Genomic DNA, 22,425 nt, shown 5'->3' with positions numbered 1-22,425 from the left:
ATACTCGAGGCAAACAGCTCCAAAGATAACAAGGCAACAAACATAGAGAAGATATGAGCCAGCAAATAAACTCCATGCAGACCAGCACAACTAGAAAAAGCCACCCCCTACATCCCACCAGCAAACAATCCTCTATCTTCTCCCAAGAGAGAAGAGGGAGGGGAGGGAGAGGAGTGGGGACTGGAATTCATTTTTCCTTTAAGATTCTCTTGAAGTCTAATACTGTTTCGAGTGTGAGAAGTGGTGGGGTGATTGACTTCAAGGGCGGAATACCTATTCTGAACGGAAGGTGCCTGCCTAGTTACGTACTTCTTGAATTGCATTCTTAGGTGATGAGCTTTTTTCCACTTTGGATGGTTTTTGTGAAGCTTAATCACCTATGAGGGAGGGGAGGGAGAGGAGTCAGAATTAGGGGTCTTGGAAACCAATGAGGAATTTTTTTTCCCCTTGCTTTGGTTGTTGCAACTGGATGCCATTCCTTCTTGATTTGAGAGGGTATTGGATCAGGAGAGCACTCCACAGTTATGTGGCTGAAATCAAGGGAATTCGCACATGCCTTGGGTTTCCAGTCGTAGACAATTTGCTGGGTGATAACTCCTGTTGATGTCTGAGTTTTATCGAGTCTGGGAGGGTGCCATCTACTTTGACTTTGATACACATCCTTCAAAGAACAACTCTAGATTCTCTTCTTCATCTTTGGAAGGGGCAATAAAATCTAGGGACGTGAGAATTTCTTCCTCCAAGGGATTGAGGAAGAGGAGATTCCATGAGTTTGTGCATCCCAGCTGGGGAGGAGCTTGCTAGTCTGAGTTGGGGAGAGCCTCAAGGAGATCCTTTTTTTTTTTTAACTCATTATCTAGAGAGGAGGATTTGAACAGCTCCAGAGAACGTGCTACATTGTGATACAATCTGGTGCTCTTGCAATGGTATAGTGGGTCCCACCGTTGATTGATCCAAGCCGTCTATTTGAGAGGCCTTGCTTTGTCTATTCTATAATATAATCCATACGGCCAGGCCCACATATCCAGACAGAACCTACATCAATTATTTTCAGTCTAAAGAAATCACCCACAGAGTTTTTAGGTTGTTTGATCAAAGGCCTCAAATCATCCAATGACGGTGGGACCAAGGGCAATAGGACAAACTAGAAAGTCTCTTTCCTACCACCCACTTTTAGGCCCATATTACGCTACTTGGACATCATCGGGTCCATTGATTTGAGCAGCAAGCAAAAGTAAGTCAGGCCCATTGTTGTTGACTCCACCTTCATCTCATGATTCTTGGCGCTTGATCCATCAAGCCTCATTTAGGGTTCCGTTGATCCTGCAGTTTCACACACGTGCTCGTGCACAATGCTTGGCAACGGTGGAGATCATGGGACCCACCCCATCAAAATATTATATATGAATGGTAGGCCCCACTCAATGCATGTGTTTTACTGGAGTTGGTAGGCCCTACCATATCGAGATGTAAAATGGTGGGCCCCTACCCATGCTATTTACTGTTAACAAATGATGGGCTCTCAGTCTCTTGCTCATGCTTTGCATGAGGTGTAAAAAAGTACACCCCAGGAAAATTTTCCATAGAAAACAATTTAAGAAAAAAAATTATGATAGGGAAAAATAATATGATTATGATCAATGGTGGGCCCCTCTAAATAAAAATTGAATGGGGTTTGTTCAAACCTGAGTTTCATTTAAGCTTAATCACATATGCTTAATCCTGTCGAACTCCCAACAATCTCTCCCTCCACGCAGAAGCAATGTGCCAGCGTGGGAACTATGAGATTTTCTCCGAGTGATCTTCTCGCTCCTCGAAAGATATGTGTCCAAGCACTCAGGATCAACTTTAAAAGAGAGAGAATTAATCCTTACTATAGTATGAGGTGGCCAATATTTTCTCCAAATCTAAGACTTAGAAAGCATCTTGAATTTTTTGGCGATGTGTATTTATCATGGCCCCAAGCAATTGGATTCTAATGGATTTACCTTATCAGTCAATTAAGCTCCTTGTCATCAACGAAGTTAGGTCAACCAATTTCTGCATAAAATATACGAGGTGGAGTTTTCCATTAGTCACCAATAAGTAACTTTCTTCTCGTGCATTTTTTTACTATGCCCTTGGTACGTGTTTGTCCAACTGGGTCCCACCCATTGGATAGACCAATCATGGATTTCATGGTCAGAAAATCTCATCGGTGGGTCCATGCTAGATCTGAACCACAGGGTCCACCATTGGTGGGTCCTAGCCAGCAAACACGTGTCATGTGTACAACCGTAAGGTATAATACCTAATAGGAGGCTATCTGGATGTAGGGAAAAAAATCAGAATTTTTTCCATGGAAAATGATTTTTTCAAGGTTTGGTAAGCTCATGGTTTTCTTTCCCAAAATAGAAAATTTTTATTGTTTTCAAGGGAAACTGAAAAACTATTAGACCTTGAAATTGTATTATCCATCGAACATTTTTTTTTTATCATTTTCTATAAATTTCTTTTCCCTATCTCCAAACACCCCAAGGCATAATTCTTGCTAATTTTCCGTTGATCCATTGCACGCAGTAAAACTGTCGTAATTCAATTTCTTGAGTAAAACATTTACATGTCAAACTTTTTTATTGTAAGGTTTTCATTTTCTGTTGATCCATTGCACACAGTAAAAAAAAAAAGATGCAAATCAAATACACGATTTCAATTATGAGTAGTTGTATGGTGTAAAATTTGGAATTCTCTTTACTGTCTATTTTTATTACAATTTTATCAATGAGCTAGGATTATCTTTTCAAGAAATTTTTTTGGTAGTGGGCTATCCACAATAGCAACCACCGTATGAGTGGTTTAATTCCGAAATTTCGAACCAAAATTTTGAATTTCGGTCAACACCGAAACTGAAATTGCCTAAACCCGAAACGGTACCGGATTTCAGCTGAAATTTCGGTTTTTTGTAATTTCGTCAGAAATTTCAAGAAATTCAACCCAAAAATCTTAAATTTGTTAATTATATAACATTTTTTCCGAAATTTCCACTAAAATTACTAAAATTTCAAATAATATATTATTTTTTAATCATGTACCTGATTTCGGCCGAAATTTTAAACCTTGCTTGTGAGTTGTGAGTAGGGACGATAAAGTTCATGCAAGAAGAGAGAGTAAAAGTTCACATCCTGGAATAAAGTCTTGGTCAGTAAAAGTTCAATGCCTCTTGGATATCCCAAACCAATGACCAGAAGCCTCTTATGGGGAGTCATTAACAATGTGTAAGGTATGTTGGTCAAAGAGAACAGGGTGTATTTATCAAATATTAGGTCTTAAATGAGCATCATGTATTAAATAAAAGGTTTGGTAAGCTTGTGGTAAGAAATTATATCTCTGAATTTCTGTAATCAAAGCTCTGATAGTCGATGTGCATTCTCCCTTTTTTTCCTTGGGACAGCCCCTGAATATATCATTTCCCTATTTCTAATGGGCCAAAGGTTAGGGCTTTACTTTATGTGTCTGTATCACGGTCGTGTTATAAATCACATTGTTTGTAGAGTATTTTACGCGGGTTAAAATTTTGTATAAAGTAAGAATTTTCAATGTATTTTTAGACTCAATTCAACGAACACAATCGCTCAGCTGGAACGAAGGAGGGATAGGGTTTTAGGGTTCAACCACATATGAGAGATGGGGACTTCTTTTGTTCGATTTGATCTATTCAAATAATAATTCTTTAGGTGATTTGCTAGGGACCATATAGCAGGAAGGCATTCACCTCAGATGAAATTGATAATTAATGGGAAATGCTAGGGGAAGGGGTTTTAACAGAGCCCTAGCATAAAATAGTGTTGTTTCCAAAATTACCGAAATTTTGGTAATTCCAGCCGAAATTTTATACTGAATAAAATGGTGGTGTTTTGGTTTCGTCAGATTTCGTCTGAAATTTCAATTTCGGTAGGGTCCATCCGAAACAGGTACCGAAACCGAAATTTAAAACCATGCCTGTAGTAACCAGAAGGGACCTTTGACCATTAACTTGCTTCTATTTTATATTCACCTTTTGCTATTGCCCTCAATGCCTGGGTCACTTTGATAAATCCTTCTAGTTTTCCTGATATGACACCAAAGGCGCATTTTTGGGGATTAAGCGTCAAGTGGTTTTTTATGTTCACCTTCTGCTATCGCCCTCAACGTCTCCGTTACTTTGTTCAAACCATTGTAGAAACCAGTCGTTGCTACTCTGTCTTCTTGACCAAAGATAAACCTTTTAAGTTTTCCTGATGTCACACCGAAGGAGCATTTTTGGGGATTAAGCCTCAACTGGTACTAATGTATTCAGTCAAAAATATACTTAATGCCGCACAATGGTCATCTCTGCCCCTACACTTCACTATCATCTCTAAAATATATACTTTTGACTTCCTTATGCATTATGTCATACAGCGATGTTGTACAAAAGTTTGATACCCCGGCTTTGAGTCACTCAATAACGAAAGATGCAAAGTCCTACAAGCTCTCTCTTGAAATGTAGAATCAATCTGTTCTTGCAATAGTAGAAGCATAATCATTATGCTTCTTAAATACTTAGCAGACAGCCATTTGCTACCAATGGGGAATTGATAGATAGGGAGATGATCTCCCAGGATTATGCTCCCTCCTTTTAATGTGAATTGTGGGCAGACTTTAACGCTTTTCGACTTCAAATCACATTAAAAGGGGGCGCATAATCCTACAGGGGGCGAAAAAACCATCGCCCTTTCAATATTGTCTAACTCCTATTCGATTAATTAAGGGGCGTGGCCGTCTCCCATGAGACACGCCAACAAGCCCACATCATCTGTCTATGTCCCACCCATTTAGAGAAGGATCCAAATCAGTTGACAGGCCTAGCCAAGATAGGTTAAATAGTGGGTGTTGACCACTTGTTCAACATTCCAAACCCATTAACCAGTTGGGCCCCACATCAATGGGCAATCCTGAAAATTCTCCTTGAGATGATGATAACTCTTGAGAATTAGGAATTCCCATGTTGAGCATTGATTATTGACTTTTAGAAGTGTTTAAGAAGTGTCCAAAAGGGAAGGATTTTAGGGTATCTCCACAAAATGAATGGTTTGGATCATTACACAAGTTGCCATTACTTAGTCACCTAAAATTTAGATAATTATCGATCATTTGACTCTATGAATATTATTATTATTTTTACCCTTTATTAGGCATGGACTATTAGAGGTGAGCAAGTATTAGGATCAGCCATTTTCATATTGAGCCCCATCTCAATTCTTTTTCTTGAAGATTTTGACATTTAGCATATGGGCTTAATAACAAATTTCCATATAGAGAACTATGGTGTTAAACAATTTTTTATAACACAAGTCAGACACACCTCACAACTCACAAGTGGCTCTTTCTGATTATTTTTGTTGAGCATAGTCGTCCATCCAACATTCATCGACAAGAGGCCCACTAAGGCCCTGCTTACTTTGGATTTTGTAAACCGATTGTGTCCAAAACTGATTTCGGACTCAAATGAAAGGCCTGTTTGATTTCTTATTTGAGAATCGGTTGTGAGTCCAAAACTGATTTTTGGACTCAAATTATGTTTAGACACACTTTATTTTGGATTTTGAGAAGCAATTGTGAGTCCAAGACTGATTATTGAACTCAAATTTATATTTAATTTTGAGTTCAAAAATCAGTTTTGGACTCACAATTAGTTCTCAAAATGGTCTAAGGCTCTTTTCATTTTAGATTTTGAAAATCGATTTTGATTCCAAAACTGATTATTGAACTCTTTTAATTTTGAGCAATAATCAGTTTTGGACTCAAAATTGATTCTCAAAGTCCAAAATGAACAGGCCCAAATCAACATATGTGATAACGACATAGTGACACATGCACTTACAACATCACTGCCTGCATTTTATGGTATCTTATTTGGAAAGAGTATATATAAACCGAGATTTGCTAGCGTCCATCGCAGAAGGCATTTCGTGGAGCATCTGTTGCATGAGGGAGCAGCCGCATATGCTCATATTTTGTCTTATTCATTTAATTCATCTGACGTGGCTGCTCCCTTACGCAGTAGATGCCCCACCAGATGCCTTCTGTGATGAACGCTAGCAAATCCCATCCCATATAAATATATCTGCCTACTAGTATTCTTGGCCCATGCTAAGAATAATGGCCCCACCCCATCTAAACATGAGGTATAATTTGTGGGCCCCGCCCTATGAATGGACTCGGGTGGAGATCAAGGGACCCACCCTATAAAAATATGAGGTAAAATGGCGGCCTAGCCCGATGCATGTATTTGAGCCACTGTACCAAATATTCAAAACCAGAAGTTATAGGCCGAAACCTGGATTCTCAACATTCTAAGATATGCTTAAAATAAATATTTTAACCTTGAAATTGATATACCATGAGACCTTACTCAAATAACAAGAATGAAGAGTATGCATGACTGAGGAGTGGGATTTTATTCTAAGTTGTGAGGCCAACATTTGACCTTTCAAATCAACAAATTTCCATCAGTAAATAGATTTGAAAGGTCAAGGATTAAAAACTCGAAAGTCAAGGATTAAAAACTCGAATTGGTTTGCAGTCTAGTCATATGGGATTGGAATACAAGTAAGAAAGTTGTGGGTGTTGAATAGAAAAGGTGGCATCGGATAGAGCTGCTCAAAAACTATAGTAACAGTAAGATATGTGAAAAGATAATTAATATAAAATAACCAGGATTATTAAGTAGAACCGTATGCATGAATGGAATCACGATTATCTTAAGATTTCCTATGCTTTTTTAATTACTCTTGATGACGCAAAGTAAAAGGAGAGAATTCACAGTCCTCCATATAGCAACAAACCCATGCTGCAATAAAATCAGAAAAGAAATGTGACGTCTTAGACGTTGAGTCTCGAAGAACAATAAACAAAGGGCGCTGATATTCTTCACCCCCACCCTCCCCCCCACCCGGCTAGCTAACGTTTTCCCACCATTTGACCGGTCTCTCTCTCTCTCTCTCCACACACACACACACAACAGGAATAGTTGGTGGGCCCAACAGAAACTGTTGGTGGAATGGTGGGCCCATCTTTGAACAACGTAGGCCCCGCCCATACCATACCATAGGATAATCCAAACCGTCCATTTGATGGGCCATAAACATAAATAGGTTGCGTCCCACAATATTATTTCCATACGCTGATACTAGCCCTCCGATCTAAATAGAAACTACATCTTATGCAACCTCTATAGATTGTAGGGTTGTGATCATCCTACGGAAATGATTTTTGGGGCACAACCTATTTACATTGTGGCCCATCAAATGGACGGCTCGGATGATCCTATGGTCTGGACAGTATACTTCATTTTCAAAAATATGTGTGGGGCCTAAATTGGTACGAACCACACCATAGGATGATCCAAACCATGGATGGCTTGGATCATTCTATGTTGTGGACGGTACGCTTCAATTTGAAAAATATCCGTGGGGCCTACGATTGGGCCTTAGTATTAGTGTACGACCAACTCCGTAGGATTATCCAAACCATGGATGGCTTGGATCATCCTATGTTGTGGACGGGCCTTAATGTTACTGTACGACCACAGGATGATCCAAACCATTCATTTGATGGGCCAACCCTTTTGGGGGCACAACACATTTACGTTATGGCCCATCAAATGGACGGCTCGGATCATCCTATGGTCAGGACGGTACACTTCATTTTCAAAAATATGGGTGGGGCCTACATTGGGCCTTAATGTTACTGTACGAACCACACCATAGGATGATCCAAACCATGGACGGCTTGGATCATCCTATGTTGTGGACGGTACGCTTCAATTTGAAAAATATCCGTGGGGCCTACGATTGGGCCTTAATGTTAGTGTACGACCAACTCCATAGGATTATCCAAACCATGGACGGCTTGGATCGTCCTATGTTGTGGACGGGCCTTAATGTTACTTTACGACCAACTCCATAGAATGATCCAAACCATTCATTTGATGGGCCACAATGTAAATAGGTTGTGGCCCAAAATTCATTTCCATAGGATGATCAACCCTACAATCAGGAATAGTTTCAAAGAACGGAAAAGAAAATCTCAATCTGATATTTTACACACTGAAAATCTCAATCCTTAGTCGCACCGGGTCGATTTTACTGTCTGTTTTTAATCGCTCTAAAGCCACTGCGCGACGTCCACATTGGGTCGATCTTCATGGTGAAGCTGGTGATGCCAAGAGGGTCTTTATTGAGAGATTCAAAGAAATAATATATGAGAAATGGCAAATCTTTGGAAAGGTCATCACAAATGAAAACGAAACAATTTTGTGGTATGTTAGAAATTTTGAAGTCAAAAGTAGGGGTGCAACTTGGGTCAGGCTCAAACCGAACTCCACGGTTCAACCCGATTTTGGCTCAGGTTGGGTTGGCATTTTATCAGGTTGGATTAGGGTTGACCATCTTCAACCCGTGGCTCGGGTTGGGTCGGGTTAGGGTTGAGGGAATGCTATCTCGGGTTGGGTTAGGGTTGCCTCAACCCAACCCGACCCGAGTTGCACCCCTAATCAAAAGTTACTTCTTGAACCAAAATTGGGAGGGAAGATTCAAAATTGGAATCTCCCTTTTACTTGTCAAAAGCTCGTCTTTTGTGCTGTCTTAATTTTGACTTTAACCCAAGACCTAAAGAGGTGTGTGAGTGGGTTTCAACTCCAATGTACGATTTTTATTAGGGGTTCAACTCGGGGTCGGGTCGGGTCGGGTCACCCTTTTTGCTAACCCGAACCCGACCCGACCCGAGTTCAACCAACCCAATCTAAGATTTTAAGCTTAAAAAACAAGAAAGTTATTAAAAATGTCGAGTTGAACTCGGGTCGGGTTGCCCAAGCCCTCAACCCGAACCCAACCCGAACTCAACCCGGGGTTGAACACGACCCAACCCGACTTTCTTTTGGGTTGAACCTGCCCGAGTTGCACCCCTAATTTTTATTCCTACGTACATTGGAAGGTTGAAGGAACTTTCACCTTCTAATAAGAGGTAGAGTGGAGGAAAGGCTTTGGCCTTTCAGGTTGGGTGACTCATTTTTACATGAACCAAAGTTCATATAAAAACACATGAGCGCATGCTGCGCCGCGCCGGGCTGGGCCGAGCTGTGGCTGTGGTTTGGGTAAATATAAAATATCGTCTTGGTAAGAGAAAAGATCTTGAATTTATTTCCTAAATGGTTTTGTAATCACACCATTGAAGTTTATTACTGAACTGTTTCATCTTCTCCATGTGACTTGGAGAGAGATAAGTTTTCTCATTTAAATCTACTGAAAAGTGAGCCTTTGTGGCTGCTGTCAGATGCAACTAGGGGTGCAACTTGGGTCGGGACGGCTTGAGCTTTTGCCAAAAATGATTTGGAATCAACCCGAACCCGGTTTCAAGGTAAATGCTCAACCCGAATGCCAAAATATCGACCCGAGTTGGACCGTTAGATGCAACAGACCATCTGTTAAATGCCTTTTGCGATGGACGGTAGAAAATCCCATATATATATATATATATATATATATATATATATATATATATATATATATATATATATATATGGCGGCCTTTCAAAGGCTTGATTGGCGGCCTTCCTTTTTGGCGGCCTTTCAAAGGCTTTAAGAATTGTAGGAATGCAAGCTGTGGTGAGTCCACTTGATTGGTGGCAACTTGCATTGGTTGCCCACTCAAACTTTGCGATTTTTCTTAGTTAAATACTTAAATCCAAGGAACATAAAAAATATTAGAAATGGAGACTTCTTGACAAGGAGGTTTGATGGATACCACCTTGCATGAGCTCTATAAAAACTCTCTTTAGCCCTCTTCCCTCACCACTTTTTCACTGCATTTGAAAATTCACACAAGATTGAGAGAAGACAGAGAGTAAGTGCACTCCAGTGGTATCGGAGCTAGTTTGGCAACGGACGTAGGATAAATCATGGGCATAAGGTAATTTCTTCAGTTTTCTTTTTTATCTTCTTTTTTTATCGATCTTAGATTACTGGGATTTGCTAGGGGCCATCGCAGAAGGCATTTCGCGGCTGGGCTGTTGCATGTGAGAGCAGCCATACAGGCTGAGATTTTGTCTTATTTATTTAATTCATCTGAGGTGGCTGCTATGCAACAGCCCAGCCGCAAAATGCCTTCTGTGATGGTCCCTAGCAAATTACTTTGATGGCGGAACTACTCTCTTCATTTTACACTTTTTTAACCAGTTGTCAAAGCTATTGCAATTCTCAAAAAGGGATTTACTGGCACGATTATGTTTTCATAATGAGACGAACGCTCCTTGTTTTATACGTTGTAACAAGCTGTCAAAGGCTATTATACTACCCCAAAAGCGATCAGCTGCATTTGGCAGCATTTTAAATCTTATAAAACAAGTTGAGTTCGTCTCTCTATCAAGATAAGGCTGCGCCAATATCACTAGCCTTGTCAAAAAGCTCTCACCCCGTAAATCAAAAAATTGTAAAAGAAAGTGATTAGTGCCATTATCAGAATATGGTAGTGCAGATATCAGCCCCTGAATATTGCAAAAAGAGTCTTCCACTGTGGACTATTTGCAAATAGAGTCGCGTAGTTTGATATTTTGTAAAACGAGTCGTGGAATTTGGCCATGCTTTGCAAATGGAGTAAATTCTACGGTCATTTCACGGAATTGAAACGGCAGATAATTTAAGTTCGAAAAAGACAAGAATACACTTTATTTAAAGAGTAGTATGTCCTATGGGTGGCATTATGATCTTCCCACCCCTCCTTTGGATTTATGGAATCTTGTGGAAAAGTTTGGAAAGGAAAAAAAATGTAAAATTGCCTACCTTTTACTCATGAAAAAAATAACTTGGACCCACCTTGGCCCTACATGCATGCTTAGCTAGTTTAGTGGCTCTACATTTAGTTGCCATGGCCCCCAATAATCAATTCAGGCAAGTGTAAATTAGTCCGGCCCCATCAAGTGTAAATCCCCGCGCCCACGCCAATGTGATGTGACGTAAAAAAGCATTAAAGTCTGCCCACAATTCACTTAAAAGTGGGGTAAAAATCATCTCCCTCATTCTTAACTTATGTGACCCACTTCGTTATTATAATGGCACCCATTGAGAGGCATTCTTTGATGTAATGTGGCACACCCGATGCAACACAACCAAACCATTCATTTGCTTGCCAATTTGTTGTTAGTTTTAGGAATGGAACTTGGGTCGATTTGTAGGAAACCATTTCATAAAATAAAAAATCTACTTGTCTCGAGAAGTTGAGAATGAATTAGAGTTGAGCAAATCCAAAAAATAAATTTGTGTAATCTCGGAGGAAATGGGGAAAGCCTCTCCCTCTCTCACTCTTCCCCTCTCGTACTTGGATTTACGAAATATATTAGGGTGTTTACGGTTTGGGAATAAAGGGTAGTTTTGTCCTTTTCTAATTTAAAATGGTCTCCCGTTTTTATAGCATTATGTGATTTTCAAAACGTTGCCAAATGCCATGACTCGTTTTGCAAAATATCAAACTACACGGCTCTATTTGCAAATAGTCCATAGTGGAAGACTCTTTTTGCAAAAACCTCATAAAAAATTAGCATGATATAGGCATGGAAAATAATAAAGCACCCCTTTGTATTGATAATTACACTCATTACTTTATGTGAAACTATATGAAGTAGTCAGTCCGCAAGGTTGTAACCAATAGCCCTCCTAAATTTACTACCAACCCCTAGGGGAGGGAGTTATTGCCATTTTATGAAATGAAGGGTGTATTTTTGTCATAAAAATAAATCGAGCCCGTTTTGCTTTAAAACTAGAGGTGTAAAATAGTGGACCCCACGCAAATGCATGGTTTTGGGTGGAGATGGTGGGCACACAACATCTGAGGTGTGAAATGGTGAGCCCCACTCCATCATAGCATGAGGTGTAAAATGGTGGATTCCCACCATATGCATGGATTTGGCAGTGTAAAATGGTGGCCCCAGTCATGCTATGCTCGAGTATAAAATGATGTGCCCCACTCTGTTAAAAGAAAACATGAGGCGTAAAGAAAAGATTTTCAAATAAAATATTTTCTCGGAAAAAAAAATGAAACACAAAAAGAAACATGGTTAGTAACCTAGAATAGATAGGGAAATGATATCAGCACAACCATGTTTTGTTATAGCTAGTCAAAAAGGTCATTACATTTTCCAAAAAGCTCTTACAAACCATTTAAATACTAAAAGACAACAAACATGAGCGTCTTTAGCTGATAGGGTTGTAAACGAGCCGAGCCGAGCTTGGCCAGGCTCGGCTGGGCTCGTTAAGCGCAAAAGCTCGGCTCGGCTCGGCCATGCTCGCGAGCCTTACCGAGCTCGGGTTATATTAAGTTCACACTCCTCATCTTCCCTGGAAAACCCTATCTAGTATAATTTGACTACTTTTTTTACACTATGGGGGGTGGTCCAAGTAACAAATGAGGTTCCAAAAATGAAGTGACATATTTTGCCTCCCTCTTTTACTCCCTGGACAACTCTTTTACTGTATATATTAATATATAATATATATTTAAATATATTAAATTGAACCTGGCCTAAATCGGGCTCGGCTCGAGCGAGCTTCCGAGCCCGAGCCAAAATTGACACCCTTATTTGCTGATATCATTTCCCTATATCATAGGTTTATCATAGTACCCCTTTTGCTTGTCCTTTCCTAAAAATCTTTCTTCATAAAGTAATGTCATTTTAGGAAAAGACAAAAAAGAAGGCGAATATGCTAGGAAAGAGGGCAGTTTACCAAACCTATTCAGGTAATAAGGGACTCCCGAAAATGCCATTGAAACCATAGTTAATTGCAGATTTGGGATTATGGAAAAATTTTGACGACCCAATTATCAGAAAAAATCTGAAAATATTTGGAAAATTTGGAAAAGATGTATCTATCTACAATTTTACTATAGCAACTGATATTCAGTCATATTTTGATAATGAGGCGAACTCACATTGTCTTTTATTATTTAATAATCAACAAAGTTTGACTTAGAGAGTGAGGGTAATTTGGTCATTCACCAATGTGAACACACATGTTTGTCTTGTTTTTTCTTCTAGGAATTTTCTACTCTCTCTTCCGTCCTTTTGGTCTTAATCCTCTGCTCAATTCCCATGTCTTTCCTCCCCAAAATTCCATTCTCCACCTTGCATTCTCAAAGAAAGAAAAAAGAAATAAATATTTCTTGTTCTTCATTTACAGGTTTATTCACGGTGTTTTGATTGCGGGTGGGAACTTGTTTCAACTAATGGGCAATTGCTTGGATCGTGCTACAAAAGTAGAAATCGGTCAGAATTCTTCTGGTAAGATTTTGGTTCTATTTTTCATCAAGGTTACATCAAATTAATAAAAATTGTTTTTTTTTTGGGGTTTCATTCATCTTAGGAACGAGAATATATTGCCATGTTTGATGGGCTTTGACTTTTATTTTTTGGGGTTATTTGAGTTTAGATTTTCATATGTTAAATTTTGTAAAAGATAGTTTTTTTTGGGTTTGGAGGAATTTTGGATACGTTTGAGGATGACTTTTCTGTTTATGAAGAATTTATGGGCATGGGTTTCATGGGTTTTAATTGTTCTTTATTTTTGGTTTGGTGATTAAGGTTTTGATGGGTTTGGCTGTTTTTGATTTTGGGTTTTGGTTTGATACTTTAATCTAAAAGATTTTTATTCTAGATGTTCTAATTTGATACAAAGATGGTCTTTTGTGTGTATAATTCAAACCCAAAATGGGAATTTTGTATGTGATATGATGCGTTTTGGTTGTTTTAAGGGGTTGGTTTTTGGTTTGGGTTGTTAAAAGGTGGATAAAAAGTATTTCTGTATTGGATTAGTTTATGTTAGAAATGCAAGTTCTTTGGTTTTTTATACGCTTTGGTTGTTTTCAGGTGGAGATTTTTAGTGTGGGATTCAGGATTTGGCTTAGATGCTTAAACTTTGGTTAGCAAATACTCTTTATGGGTTTGATGTGTTAAAAATAAATGGTATTTCTTTGTGAGTTTTTCCGGTTTTGAGAGTGGATTTTGGTTGGTTTAAATGATTATGTAGCTAAGTAGTAAAAATGTGAATTCTTCGTGGGCTTTTATCCTGTTTAAGTGTGGATTTTAGTTTGGAGTGTGGGTTTATGCTAAAGTTTTAAAGATGGTAAAATTTATTTCTTATGTGCTTGTATGAGGAGTTCTAATTCTTCATTGGTCTTGGTTTTTGTTTTTTCTTTCCCCCCCTTTTCTTCTATACTTCACTTTATGTTCTTATACGCAGAATTCTAAATCTTCAATTATTAGAGGTTTCTACTGTGTTTAAATAGATATTTATTAGTGGTTTCTACTCTGTTTAAATCACAAAAAGCAAGTTGTTTATTGAGTTTGATGGATTGTGGTTAGAAGTGATTGGATTCTGATTTGGGGTTTATGCTTTGCCATTGGATGCTTAATTGAAGTACCCCTGTGTGAGTTAAGTTTGCATTGTACATGTGAATTCCTTGTGGGTTTTGTTGGGTTCTCTGTTGTTAATTGTGGATATTGTTTTGGTTTTGTGGCTCAGATCTGGATATGTTTAAAAATGGTTAGAAGGAACTCTTTCATAGGTTTAATTCCACAGGAATTGCTAAATATTCGTAGGTTATAAAGTGACATTTAGCTGTTACATTTTTCAGCCTTTAGTTTGAGATTTTGGTGAAGGTCCACAAGAATTGCCAAACAATTGTCTCATAACATCTTGTTCTAACTTTGATTTCTGAATGTGTTTTTGAAGATTAAAGTGAGAAAGTGGAAGTCTTTCTCAGTTGCAAGTATTTTAATTAAAAGAAACAAGCCACTTTTGTGAGAAATGCAAGTTCTTGTCGAGAACAATTATTTGATTACATCAATGTTGATTCTCCAGATGAACTTTTTTCACTGTAATTGGCTGTTAGTATTAATTGCATAACTGTTCAGAGATCCATTTAGTGGTCATTTCAATAGTGGCTTAAGAGTTATAGCTGGGTGGTTGCTTATGTTACTTTTGAAATAACAGATTTAGCAACACTTCACAGAACTGATCTCACTTCTCCATTCTAGATTTTAAGAAACCATATTTTAAGCTAATCAGAACATTTGAAGATTGATACATAACACAAGAAATACTTCATATATTAAATTTGTAATTTGGATCAAGGTTTAAAATTTCGGTTTCGGTACCTATTTCGGACCCCACCGAAATCCAATGGTATTAAGCTTCGAAATTTGGGTTTGAAATTCTGAAATTTCGGCCGAAATTTTGTAACAATTTTTTTAATAAAAAAATATGGCATTAAAATGAAATTTCGGCCGAAATTTAGTAATAGGCGAAATTTGGAATTTCGGTGAATTTCGGTTTCGGTCCCCACCGAAACCCGAAATTTCGGCTTTCGGTCGAAATTTAAAACCATGATTTGGATTGCAATGTAAAAAATTGAAATTAATTAAAAAAAAAGCATAACTGGAGAACAAGTGGTAGAAATAACACGAGATCTTCCAAAGTCTTGACAAACTCCTGTTTCTGATAACTCCATATTCTCTCATGCAACTTGCAGATACATATGAAAAATGCATTTATTTGAATTTTGTTAAAGATAGCTGAATTTGATCCAAATTTGAGGTTTTGAAGTTCCAAACACACAAATGGCAATAGTTTTCAAAAAAAATCATATTCGTTTGTTAAACCAATTGTCCTGATTTAGCGACAAGATTTCTATTCACCAAGAACTTTTACCGGCCGTTTGGATATGCAGATTTTATAATCTTGGATTTCCTCAAAATTGTAGTTGGGAGATGAGAGAAGAAGGAGACCAGCTGTCATTTTCTGATTTCTCGCCCTTCTTTCCGTCCGCAAGAGAGTAGGAGATCAACCCATGTTTCCAGGTTTTAGAAATCTCAGGATGGGGCATAGATTTCTAAAACCTGGATTTCTTCCTTAAAATCCAAGATTCTAAAATGAAGCCAAACGGACGGTCTCCTTCTTCTCTTGTCTCCCATCCAAGATTTTGAGGAAATCCAAGATTCTAAAATCCGCTTATCCAAATGGCCCCTTAAGGGCCCGTTTGGATACCTCCCATTTTGTATTTGGATTTGGAATTGAGTTTTGAACAAGGTTGCCAGAGCGGGAATCGAAAGCGGGAATCGAAGGCTCCCAGGGAAGAATCCTGCTCAAGGTTGCCAGAGCGGGAATCAAAGCGGGAATCGAAGGCTCTCAGGGAAGAATCCTGCTTCCTTGGTTTTGAATACAAATTGAATAGATCTGGCTGCTCATGTAGAGGGAGACAGAGAGGGAAGGGGGTACTTCCTAGTGGAGGGGACAGGTTGACGAGCAAAGGGAGTGAAGGAAACTGCCAGTTCTGTGGATTTCCAATTTCTTATTTCCACAGCAAATTTAGAAATCTGATTTTTTCTGTCAGCTGCTGAATTAGAAATCCAAGAATTTGATCCGATCCAAATTACAATGCAAAAAGGGCTGCAAATGTGAGAGATCCAAATAAAAATCCGGCATCCAAACGGGCCTTGAAGTCTTTTAGAATTCAGGAGATTTCTTCATTGCTTATCTATAAGAATTTAACATAATACCTATATCCCATATTCGATTTGATGTTTTGACATGGTTTCCTTTAAGGAAATTGCATCACACATCTGATTGCAAAAAAAATAAAAATAATAATAGTAATAATAATAATAATAATAATAATAAATAAATAATAAAAACCTCCTACTGGATTGTTTCAGGAGTGTTTCTTATGATTCCACGTTTTATGAATGTTATCTATATGTTCTAACAGTGCTTTTCTCTTCAAAATTCAGAGCCATCAAAATGCACAACCAAAACAGGTCTATCGTCTGCTCCATCCAGTTGGACAGAGTCATCAACCAAAACAGGTCTATCAACTACTTCATCCAGTTTGACAGTGTCATCTTACAGCGAGAAGAGTGCTAGTGAGAACTGCCTTATGCCACGATCTGAAGGCGAGATATTATCGTGCTCGAATTTGAAAGCCTTCACCTACAATGAGCTGAAAAATGTGACCAGAAACTTTCGTGTGGACAGTCTTCTTGGGGAAGGTGGATTTGGTTATGTTTTTAAGGGATGGATTGATGAGAAAACTTTGGGGCCCTCAAAACCTGGAACTGGAATGGTTGTTGCTGTCAAGAAGCTTAATCCAGAGGGTTTCCAAGGCCACAAGGAGTGGTTGGTAGGTTTATCAATAGTGTTATTTATTTTTTGTTCAGTCATTTATAGGTAGCTATGTTTTAATCTATATCACAATTATCTCCAATATTTTCAAAATATCGCGATTAGATCGCGACAATTTGATAAAATGATAAAATTCCGAACTAATCCCTAGAATTTAAAAATATAGCAATATTTTCATTTACCATGATAATATCACGCTATTTTTTATTTTTTCTTAATTTATATATTTTTATGTATTTTTAAATAATTTTATTTTTATCATTTTTCCCAATATACACAAAAAAAATAACACAAATTTAATATATCACGAGATTTTCCCTTTACTTGTTTTTATTTTTACTTGTATCTTTATATTCTGTATTTTGACCTCCTCGGTCCTCCTTTTTGCAATAAAATTGGCTACCGTTCCAAAAAAAAAAATTAATATATCGCGAGATTTTCCCTTGCCAAGAAATTCCCGTGAATGATATTTGTGACTTAGGTTTTAATTGGGTTTTGGCATCAATTATTGCAGACGGAGGTTGACTATCTTGGCCAACTTCACCATCCAAATCTGGTTAAGCTCATAGGGCACTGTTCAGAGGGTGACCACCGACTTTTGGTTTATGAGTTCATGCCTAAAGGCAGTTTGGAGAATCACCTATTTAAAAGTAAGTAATTTTGCTTGTCAAGCATTTCATGTATTTTTTGTTAGTCCAAACAATGTATTCTATATTCTATATAACTTGGACATCAACACTTGTCTCAGGGTCCAAAACACGCAAAAAATTTTACCTGAGAATGCCTAGGTAGCTGATAAATAAATTGACCAAGGCTTTTGTACATCTCAAAATGCAAGTCTCTTCCATATATCATCTAATTTTATGACTAAGTCATCAATTCCTTATTGTTTAGATCTCATTCAGATCATCTCAAACATCAACAGTTCGCTGGCAATGTATGAGGAGTGGACTTTTTGCTTCAAGGTTTCAAGATTTGGTTTCAGTATGCGTTTCGGTTGTGATGGAAACGAAAACATGTCGGTTTTAGATGGAGATATCAATGGAAATCCTGTAAAGTTACAAAAACATATAGAAATATATGCAAATGATGGAGATAGATGAAACTTCATGGCATGCTATTATTAAAAAACGAAAGAAAACTTTATGAAATGCTAGAAAAAGAACAAATACACTCTAAAAATTGAGCAGATAAGCAAAAAAAAAAAATCACCCATAATCCTTTAGCAACATCGAACACTAGGTGACATGCGCTGTCTTGCATCTCTAATAATTCACTATGTATCACATTTCACAGGCAATTCATATAAATATAATTATTTAATACACACTGGTATACTATGCTAGTAGTACATGTACGGTTTTAGTTCCTGTGTGTTTCAGTCGGGATGGAAAATAAGCATTTAGGTCATTTGATGTCGATTTTGGTAGAAATTTAAAACTATGGTCAGCTAGCGCTCTAAATCCTAATATTTCATCATTACATCTTATCAAGCAATGTATGTCATTATTACTGTATCCTTTACCCAAAGCTTGTCCTTACATCTCATCAAGCAATGTATGTCATTATTATTGTATCCTTAGCCCAAAACTTGTCATAATTCCATGCTTTCTTTTGCCGTATAATTCTAAATTTGGGATTGTGCTGTTTCTACAACAAGTTTTCACTGAGTTGCTTTTTGCAGGGAGTACTCAACCACTTTCATGGCAAATAAGGCTCAGAGTTGCTATTGGTGCTGCCAGAGGACTTTCTTTTTTGCACGATGCCGAATCTCAAGTTATCTATCGTGATTTTAAAGCCTCAAATATCCTTCTTGATTCAGAATTTAATGCGAAGCTTTCTGACTTTGGCTTGGCAAAAGCCGGCCCTACTGGGGGTAGGACCCACGTCTCCACACAAGTCATGGGCACTCATGGCTATGCAGCACCAGAATATATTGCTACAGGTTTCTCAATTCTCTATACTGAAGTTTTTTCTTGATTTGATTGCATCATAATTACTAATATTTGAAAAAAATGCTTATCCTTTTTCATGTTGATCTTATTTTTATCTGAAAATAGGTTTTATGTTTTCGAAAATTACGACAGTGTATCTCATACTAAAATAAGGAAAATAACTGAAGTGTGGCTATATATTGACTGGGCTGCTTGAATGGCCTTTTGGGTTTAGCCCGTAGAAGCCGAAAGCGTCATAGGAAAAATGCGTTTCCGAAACGGAAACAAAATGCCCATTAAAAATAAGGGAAACGTTTGTGAAACACGTGGTAAATGTTCAGGAAATGCGTGGGAAACGAGTGGGAAATGTTTTGGAAACGCGTAGAAAGTGCATGGAAAACGTTCGGGAAACGCGTAGGAAACATTTCACTCCTGTTTCCCTTGCGTTTTCCCACCTTCTTGGCATTTTCCACCTTCCTCGCTACAATCAAAAGCATGAATCTTTCACTCGTGTTTCCGTCTCGTATTCCAAACGTTTCCCTCGCGTTTCACATATGTTTCCCTCGCGTTTCACATATGTTTCCCTCGCGTTTCACATACGTTTCCCTCGCGTTTCACGAGTGTTTCTCAATGCGTTTCCCAAGATGTTTCTCAATGCGTTTCCCAAGACGTTTGTCCATCGTTTTCCTTTTCTCATTTCCCCTTTAATTTCTTTCATGCGTTTCATGTTTTGTTTCCCGACCTGGTAACTATGGTTTAGCCCAACTAGCTCGGCCAAGCCTTTTATTTCAGGCCCATTTAGAAATTGGGCTGGGTTTGTGTATGAGTTGCTACAGTCAAGAGGTTAAGAGTTAAGAACCAGCCTGTGCCAATGTTGTTCTGTTTGGATTGGGTTTGGTTATAGTTTTCAGGACCATCAAGGAAATATGCCATATATTGTTGGACTGTGATTAGGCTTCAACCAGCCCCTTTGTGGCCCTACAGATAAACTAATACCATCCCCCTCTTGCAAATTAAACAAACCCCTAAAACCTATTTAGTGAATAGAAATGCTAGGAAACCACTAATATATCATGCGTGCCTGCTGAAGGGAAAATCACCTGCTAGCTGGAGTGACATTTTACAAAATGACTAAAAAATCCCTAGATTAGGGTTTAATTTTTAATTGAATGTCATCATTTGCATAGCCATATATTCTCCAATATAGTTTAATCAATTTTAATTTAAATTCTTTTACATGATAATAATGGTTATAACATGTAATATCTTGATAATTTTGGTAGTTTAGATACATATAATATTTTATTTTCATATAAAAACTTGTAACTGGAATAGATAAAATTCAAAAATTTGTTGTAGTGGTACATCGCCAATTCAGAAGAATCCATGCAACCTAGCATCCATGTAGTCAATCTTGCATTTCTCACATGTCAAACAAATGTCAAATAGGACATACATACTTAGTGCTTGTATCCAATGTTGGAAATTTCATACTAATGTTTCCTTGGTTAACAGGTCGACTATCTGCAAAGAGTGATGTCTACAGTTTTGGGGTTGTCCTGTTGGAGCTCTTAACTGGACGCCGTGCCCTTGAGAAGTCGAAAACGGGCATAGTGCAGACTCTAGTTGACTGGGCAAAGCCATATTTAGACAGCAAACGCAAGCTATTCCGAATCATGGACACCCGGTTGGAGGGCCAGTACCCTCAGAAATCAGCTTATACGGCGGCCACCATTGCTTTACAGTGTCTTAGCTCTGATTCCAAAGCACGACCCCATATGTCTGAAGTCTTAGCAACACTAGAACAACTCCAAGACCCAAAGAATGCAGCTATCAAGGCCTCCCAAACAGAACAAGTAGTTTCCAGTCCTATCCTAAAATCACCCATGAGACAAAGACACCTCCCTTCGTCCCCATTGCCATCCTATCAGAAATCGCCATATGTACGCTGAGTGAGGGAATGCATTTAAGGGTTTTCATTTATATTTGGTGAATATTTACTTCACAATATATGCCTCCTTTGTTTAATAGTTCATAAGTGGGGGGCTTCTGTTTTGATAATATCATTTATTTTGGAATAGGTGCTTCCATCATACAGAAGGCATCATACTGCCTTTTTATATGTTTTGCTGGATATAATATCCATGTACATTATTACAGTAATGTCATTGATAGGTCCTGAGTTTGTTTCAAATTTAATGAATGAGTTTTCCATTTTTTTAAATGTGGAGGTTACTGTTGTGGGCCAGGATTTTTTGGATGTAAATCTCCTTGAGAATGGTGATTATATGAATGATTATCAATTGTAGATTGGTGCTTGATTTCATCTAAATCTTTGTTAATTTACAGAAGTCATGTATGAAATCTTGCACAATATGCAAAGATAGGGTACAGAAGAAAAGTTCGAGAGATATGTGGTCTTACTCTTACCTCAAATGATCCTTTGGGACTTGAGTTGTTCGCCCGCTGAGCCCATTTGGGCCATTTGAGAAGACCCTCCTGGAATCCTCTTTGTTTACAAGAAACTTCCTAGTTGGATGTAAAGCTCGCTTCAGTAGCCAAGTTCTTTCGCTTCGCGAATTTAGGGAAAGTGTGGTTTCCACACATTTCCTACATGTTAATTAAGAGTAAGCTTCCTATTTAGGTGATTATTTTTTTCTAAAGTGTCTTCTCCTTTTGATAACGTCGAAGGAGCGTATTTAAAAAAAGAGTACATTTTGAAACTTAAAAGATTAAGTTTCAAATTAAACTTATGTGGATCTTTTTCCAAAAAACTTTATATTAAATCTACGTGAACAGAACATATAAAACTATAAATTCTTAAAACCAACAATTCTAATCTGTTCGTGAAGTCTTCTTTACTACTTGTAATTCTTACCTACATTAACCCTTCCCCTTTAAACTATTATAACCTTATGCTTTTTATACACTTGTTCATTTGCAATGAAGTTTATTATATGTTTCATATTAACTTTCAATGATGCTTTCCATACGTTACGTCTCATTTTCTCTAGAGCTTATTGCTTCTCAAATTTTCTTTTATAAACACCTCTCTTACCGTTTTCATTACACTCGCTTCTAACTTTGGCAACTATAATTTAGATCTTAGAAGTAGGAACCTTATACCCAAGGTGCTACTTGAATCAGCGTTCTCACTCCTCCCATTTCTTAGCTAGGATCTCGCTCCTGCTCCTGCTCTGGAACCTCCTCTTCCTCTTGTCACCAATTTTTGCTGTCATGATTCCATCAAGACCATCTTGAAG

The 22,425-nt window shown here is 38.0% G+C and overlaps 1 protein-coding gene across 1 annotated transcript; it reads left to right on the top strand.

Moving 5' to 3' along the window:
* The first annotated feature begins 13,095 nt into the window (after positions 1 to 13,095).
* On the top strand, positions 13,096 to 21,488 carry LOC143889614 (putative serine/threonine-protein kinase PBL3). Its single transcript, XM_077393884.1, has 5 exons — positions 13,096 to 13,330; positions 16,838 to 17,226; positions 17,743 to 17,878; positions 18,913 to 19,173; positions 20,678 to 21,488. The coding sequence occupies exons 1-5, from the start codon at positions 13,276 to 13,278 to the stop codon at positions 21,112 to 21,114; spliced, it is 1,278 nt and encodes a 425-aa protein (XP_077249999.1). The 5' UTR covers positions 13,096 to 13,275; the 3' UTR covers positions 21,115 to 21,488.
* The last annotated feature ends 937 nt before the right edge of the window (positions 21,489 to 22,425 follow it).

This window comes from Tasmannia lanceolata, unplaced genomic scaffold (assembly GCF_043159265.1).
Source record: "Tasmannia lanceolata isolate RefF3 unplaced genomic scaffold, GAP_Taslan_0.1 ptg000013l, whole genome shotgun sequence".
NCBI lineage: Eukaryota > Viridiplantae > Streptophyta > Magnoliopsida > Canellales > Winteraceae > Tasmannia > Tasmannia lanceolata.
This window is presented reverse-complemented; position numbering and strand designations above follow the sequence as displayed.